This window comes from Ctenocephalides felis, unplaced genomic scaffold (assembly GCF_003426905.1).
Source record: "Ctenocephalides felis isolate EL2017-DRISC unplaced genomic scaffold, ASM342690v1 CF-g0.4_SCAFFOLD_01170, whole genome shotgun sequence".
Lineage (NCBI taxonomy): Eukaryota > Metazoa > Arthropoda > Insecta > Siphonaptera > Pulicidae > Ctenocephalides > Ctenocephalides felis.
In genome coordinates this window covers 82,851,626-82,859,043 of record NW_020537324.1, presented here as the reverse complement: position 1 = coordinate 82,859,043, position 7,418 = coordinate 82,851,626, and the positions used below count along the sequence as shown (strand labels likewise).

General features: G+C 31.4%; 1 protein-coding gene across 1 annotated transcript in view; it reads left to right on the top strand.

The window, feature by feature from the left end:
• Nucleotides 1-7,418, top strand: part of LOC113367797 (activated Cdc42 kinase-like) — a 45,234-nt gene that overhangs the window by 36,367 nt on the left and 1,449 nt on the right. Inside the window, exons 15-16 of the mRNA XM_026609377.1 lie at nucleotides 1,460-1,648; nucleotides 5,376-5,516. Of these exons, the coding sequence (XP_026465162.1) occupies nucleotides 1,460-1,648; nucleotides 5,376-5,516 (330 nt within the window). The remainder of the gene's footprint in view (nucleotides 1-1,459; nucleotides 1,649-5,375; nucleotides 5,517-7,418) is intronic.

Below are 7,418 nucleotides of genomic sequence, written 5' to 3'. Positions count from 1 at the left end.
GTTCAATTACGTTCAATAGGATATTTTACGAATATTATAATTATATTGATTAAATTGTAGTAAGTAGCTTTGTTCGTAGTTTTATTTAATATAAAAGCGTTAGTAAACGGGCCGCAAGTGTTACTAGAGACTCAAAATATCAACCTTTTTGAAATGTTAATATGAAAATGCACTTTTTGGCATATTTTCTCAAAACACGGTGCTCTGAAAGATCTCATTTGTATAATTATATACTCATTGGTATTTATAAAAACATTTTCGAGGTTATATTATTTTTTATTTATCTTATTTAGATTCAGAACCTAAATTTGGTATCGATCAAATGGACATTTTGTCGAATAACATTTTTCAATTATAATTTCCCAGAATTTATCGCAGAATAGATAGTAATATATGAAGGTCCGGGATTAAAAAGGTCCACCACCGATGTGCCAAAAATCAGTAAAGTTAAGCATTGTTTACAACAATATTTGAAAGTAGAGGAAAAAAGATGTATAGCCAGCTACAACTTGATTTGAAAACGATAATCTTTGAAATGGGGGATATAAACGGTAATCTTTGAAAATCCATAATAAAAGTATTTTCTTCCGTCGGTAGTTTTAGCATTAGTTAAAAATGTAATTATTATGTAAATACCTTTAAAATCAAGGCAAATTGCTGGATCTTCCCGTTCCATAACGAAATGTTCGAGGACTATTTAATGTTTTCAAATAGATTATTATTATAAATACTGTGGCATTGTTTAATATTTTCGAAATCTAATTTATTGTCGATGTACAAAAAAAATTGTTTTGTCAAACAAGCAAAAAGTTTTTTGAATCATTCAAATCGTATGCTTAGTTCTCTCAAAAACTGCAATTTTTTGTTCATTTAGCTCGGTATTTCCGAAACGGCTGGATCTGTCTTTGCCAAAACTAACAACCTCTTCTCCCAATAATTACTAATTGAATGCTTTTTAGATCATTCAAATCGGATACTCCGTTCTCTCAAAAACTCGATTTGTATTTTCTGCACTCTTTGCTCTTTATCTCCGTAACTGCTGGACCTGCCTTTGCCAAAAACTAATCAGCTCTTTTCCCTATCGATAGGAATCGAATGTTTTTTGAACCATTCAAATCGGTTGATCCGTGCGCCCGAAAACGTGACTGGAAATTTGTATCCATACATACATACACACACACACACATCCATTTTTTCTGAGGTATGCCAAAACGTTCAGAAACCTTCAAAACGTCGAGAAATGTAAAAATTTTCAATTCCGATTTTCGGCCCACTACAATAACTTACCCTACGGGAAGTTAATAATTAGAATGATAAATAAATATTCTTTAATTTTATATATTTCTATATTTTGGGGGCCCCCAAACAAATTTTGATACGGGATATTTATGAAATGTGAGTTTTTGTTATCGTATGTTGTTTTTTTTTTAGCAAGTTGAGTATGAGAATATACAATCAGGCGAACCGAAAAAGCAGGAATCGAAATCTGTGGTTTTGCCAAGGAGACATCAGTCGTTGAACGATGTGCCGAGTACGCAGGACGTCGATAGGGCTTCAATGGATTTTGAAAATTTGGTCGAGTCTGATTTTAATTTTGAGACTGATGATGCGTTTTACGAGCCTGGGGAAGTGCCTGTCGATGAAATAGGTAAATAAATAATAAAGTTTATCAACATTATCTCAAAATCAAGTATTTGATACTATTTTGAAGTAAGAGGCAAAAAAATTGCATCCAAACATCACTTCAAATCCAACGACGTCGCTATGGTGAGATAAACTGCCACCATGTCTATTTTTTGGTTGTGAGCACTGTTGTTTAGTTTAGTATAAGTTGATTATAAGAGAATACTAGTGGTGTGTGTGTATCGTGCCTTAAGGCAAATTGCTGGAACTTCCCGTACCGTAATGAAATTTTTGAGAAATTTTAAACGTTTTCAAATATATTATTACAAATACTGTAACTTTCATTATTTTTGCTATCTTCTTATAACTGACAAATTTTGCAAAAAAAAACATTGGCAGAGACAAATTTATTAAAATACAAATATAAAAAACAAAAATACTCTTGAAAAATAATTTGCTGAAGCATCAAAATTATTCTGTTAATGAATTTTTATGATCTAAATATATATTATATACATACATGTGATAATGTATAAATGATATAAAACATATATATATAAAAAAAATTAATAAAAAATCATAAATAAAAAAGAGACATTAAAAAAATATGTATGTTAATTAGTATATAAATGTGTTAATAAGTAAATAAATAAAACAATAATAAACTAGTGGTGTATGGCATTGTGCCTTAAGGCAAATTGCTGGAACTTCTCGTACCGTAATGAAATATTCGAGGAATTTTAAACGTTTTTAAATATATTATTGCAAATACTGTAACTTTCATTATTTTTGCTATCTTGTTATATCCGAGCATATCAATGTAAATCATAAATAAATCAATTTATCTCCAGAACATTAACAATCGTTCGTCACTTTATTTCGAATTCAATTTCCAAAAAAATAGTAGTATAGTCACAGTCTAAACGCATTTGCGAATAATTCTGTGCGACATTTTCACTTATACTGTGCTTAGCTTGGCGGCATTTTCACATTTTTCAATAAGTTTTCACAAAATTGGAAAAGTGACATGAACAGTCTAAAAACGCACTTGGGTAAACATTTGTACCAGAGTGGCGCTTAGACTGTGCTTAGCCTTTGAATTTTTAATCCAAATTACAAAAATATTTTTTGAAAAAAAATTAGAAACATTTTTTTTTTCCAAAAGCAATTATTTTGTTGAAACAAGCAGAAAGTTCTTTGAATCACTTAAATCGGACGCTTAGTTTTCTCAAAAACTACCATTTTTTTCAACATTTGGCTCTGCATCTCCGAAACCGCTGGGCCTACCTTGCCAAAAACTAATAACCACTTTTCCTTACGAACTGAATGTTTTTTGGATCATACAAATCGGATGCTCCGTTCTATCAAAAACTCTTTGCTCTTTATCTCCGTAACTGCAGGACCTGCCTTTGCCAAAGACTAATTAGCACATCTATCAATAGGGATCGAATGTTTTTTGAACTATTCAAATTGGTTGATCCGTGCGCCCGAAAACGTGGACGAAAAAATTCGGACATACAAAACACACACACGCACACACATCCATTTAGTTTCTGAGGTATGCCCCTTAAAAATGTTCAGAAACCTTCAAAACGTCGAGAAATGCAAAAATTTTGATTTTCGGCCCATTACTATAACTACCTTACGGGAAGTTAAAAATGACGACGTCGCTATCGCGAGATAAACTGCCACATTGTCAATTTTCCACCGAAAGTATTTTTTGATTTTGAGTACTATTGTTTAGCTTACAACATCTGCATATAATCTTTAAGTACAGTAGAACTCCAATTATCCGAATTAATGGGGACCGGGACCGATTCGGATAATCAAATATTCGGATAATCGGAGTTTTTTTTTAAAATTGCCATTGGAGAGAAAAAAGTTACGTTTTGATATTGCACTATTTTTTTTATTGAATTAAATGAAAGAAACATGACATTTTCACATGTTTTAAATATAAATAAAATGTACTTAAACGAGTTAAAAAAAAATGTGCAAGTTTAGAAATAACTAGCTGTAAGTGGAAATCTGTCTTAAGGCAATTAGGGCATCGTGCCTTAAGGCAAATTGCTGGAACTTCCCGTACCAAAAATTATTATTTTTTTTAAAAACGATTAACATTTTTGAAAAAAAATTACTTCGAAAAAATAAGATTTTTGAGAAACTATAAATTTGACAAAAAACTACTTTTTTTTGAAAAAAAAAATGAAAAAAAAAATAATTTAAATTTTTTTTTTTAAAATCTTTTTTTTTTGAAAAAAAATGTTTTCTTTATTTTGACATATGTTGGAAAATCTGAACTTTTTTTCAAAGCAATCGTACTGCTTTAAATGCATAGAGACAAAATAAAAGCGCATAAGCGCCGCGTCGCTGTCTAACGGGTAAACATTGGTACGGAACCCATAGGAATGTAAAGAAATTTATACTTGTTGTTAAAATCTCTATAAAATATCTGATAATTTGATGTGCATATGTCTAATGATCATTTTTGACCGCCAAATGGCATTTTTTTTACGTTTTTCGTTATATCTCCGAAACCGCTAAACCTGCCCCTATAAAAATTTGATCAAATCTTCATCTTGTCAATACAAGTAAAATGTTTTTTGAATTATTAAAATCGGACGCTCCGTTCTATTAAAAACTGAGGTACCGTTTTTGGCACTTTTTGCCCCATATCTTTGGAACGGCTAGACCTACCTCCGCCAAAAACTAATCAGCACGTCTTCTTATCAATACGGATCGAATGTTTTTTAATTTATTCAAATTGCTTCATCCGTGTTCCCGAAATCGTCGACGAAAATTTGTATCCGCACACACATACATACTACGCACACACACACACACATACATCCATTTTTTCTAAGGTATGCCAAATATTCAGAAACCTCTGAAACGTAAAGATATATAAAAATTTTCAATTTGATTTTTTTTGCGATTACTATAACTTACCCTACGGAAAGTTAAAAATCATTGTTTTGTAAACATCTCCGTCAAATCAAAGCAAACAATGTGCCTACACTCATTCCATTTGCTGGTGGAAGGATAATAGCGCACTTTTTTGGGACAATTTTTTTTCTGAAAGTGATTCGGATAATCGGGAGATTCGGATAGTCGAATTTCGGATAATTGGAGTTCGGATAGTCGGGGTTCGGATAATTGGAGTTCTACTGTATATGTTATTTAATTGTTTTATAAGATGTATTGTTAATTTTAAGTTAGATTAATACCTTTACACTGGCAAACATGTTAACAATAAGAAAGAATATAAGTACACCTAAGTCCGTGTAAAAAAAAAACGTGTAAAAAAAGACATTGATCTTATACAAAAATGGGTGATTTGTTCCTAATCTCTAAAACCTATTAAAATTAGTGAAAAACAAGAATTTTTAGAGTATTCTTCTAAATTAGTGCTATTCACATTTGCTTTGACCAGTAAAAATTGTTTGTACGCGCTAAAGGGGAATTCACTTAAATCTTTAAGCTAGTGTTCGCAAACTATCGATACTATCGATGGTTTCAGACTTTTTTCTTTCAAAAGTACTTTTTTGTGATATGAACATACATCGCAAAAATTAAATTTGACAAAAAAAATTTAAGTACATAAAATTTCAAATCGTGCTAAATGGAATAAAATCGTGTAAAAAAATTAAAAATATTCAATTTTCAAACCGTGTTATATCAAAACCGTGTACAAAAACACCGTGTAAAAACAGACTTAGGTGTAATTTGATTTTTATCATATTGTCATTCAGATACTGCAGTGTCTGCAGCAGCGAGACCAAGGCTGGCTTCGGCAGATGCTGCTGTTTCAGTTACCATACCAGGTGTAAATTTGGATAAAAATACTATTGCAGAGCATGATGTTAGCTGTGAAGATTTACTGGATTTTGCAGGTAAATTATAATTTATCACATTACAGTAGAAACTAGTTGTAAGTGGCATTTTGTCAAGGCACCTTGCATGTAATTTGCGATACGGGTAACTAATCGATTTAAATAATAACCAGTGGTGTATGGCATCGTGCCTTAAGGCAAATTGCAGGAACTTCTCGTACCGTAACGAAATGTTCGAGGAATACTGAATGTTTTCAAATAGATTATTATTAATATTGTAACATTGTCTAATATTTATAAGAATTATATAAACTGAATTGCAAAGTTGAAATCATTTGTTTAAAGTATATTAGAACTATAGTCAGAATTAAAAATAAAATCTGTATTATTTTCGATATACAAAAAAAAAATTTCCTTGAAAAAAAAAATCTTTTTTGAAAAATAAAATTAGAAACATTTTTTTTTCCAAACGCAATTATTTTGTTGAAACTAGCAGAGAGTTCTTTGAATCATTCAAATCGGTCGCTTAGTTTTCTCAAAAACTGCCATTTATTGCACATTTAGCTCCGTATCTCCGAAACGGCTGGACCTGCCTTTGCCAAAAACTAATCAGCTATCAATAGGAATTGAATGTTTTATGAACCATTCAAATCGGTTGATCCGTGCGCCCGAAAAATTGTATCCATACATACACACATACACACACACATCAATTTTTTTTTAGGTATGCCAAAATGTTCAGAAATCTTCAAAACGTCGAGAAATGCAAAAATTTTCATTTTTGATTTTCGACCCATTACTATAACTTACCCTACGGGAAGTTAAAAAAGAGCCAATAAAGTGATATAATAAGTAACAATTGCCTGGTTTAACAATAAATAAATATAATGTGATGTTTACTGTTTATTTTATACTATTTATACATTCTTTTACATATTTGAGAAGAATATTTTATCCTAATTAACTTCTTTCCTAATATTTAAATTCAATTTAAGAAATGTTTATATTTTATTGATTATTATTACATTTTCCACTATAAATTGCCATGTTTTCCTTTGTGAATGTTCATGTGTTTTGCAGATGATGGAATTGTGTGAATGTCTTATTACAAACATTGCATCGATGAGGGCGTATTCCTTTGTGAATCAGCATATGTCTTTGCAGATTATTTGATTGTGTGAATGTTTTATTACAAACATCGCATTTATGAGGGCGTATTCCTTTGTGAATGTTCATGTGTTTTTTCAGATTACCGAATAGTGAGAATGTCTTATTGCATATGCTGCATTTATGTGGCTCACCAACGTGAATGCTCATGTGTGCTTTCAGATTACTTGATAGTGTGAATGTCTTATTACAATCATTGCATCGATGAGGGCGTATTCCTTTGTGAATAAGCATGTGACGTTTGAGACTTCCTAACTTCGTGAATGTCTTGTTACAAACATTGCATTGATGAGGGCGTATTCCTTTGTGAATTTGCATGTGTGTTTTCAGATAACTTGATTGTGCGAATGTCTTGTTGCATATACTGCATTTATGGGGGCGTTTTCCACTATGCAAAAGCATGTGAGTTTTCAGGTAACCTTTTTGTTTGATAGTCTTATGGCAGATTTCGCATTTTAAAGGGCGTTCTTCGCTATTACTAGGCTTGTGATCGACCATATGCTCTTTTAATTGATCAGATTCTGCAAATGACTGATCACAAATGTCACATTCATAAGCTGCTGGCTCGACTAACTCCTGTTTCACTCCTTCTTCGATAGTCACTTCAGAGTTCATGAAAATTTTCTAAACAGGTTTCATCATCCTCAGAACACGATTCAGATTTAACAATACCATCAGAAACATCAATATCATTCTGAATTTCGTGTTTAATGTCTTCTTCTGAATATTCTGGCGGTTCAATTTTAATTGCCGGATCATTCATTGACATAATTGTTTCTTCTGACATTTTTAAAT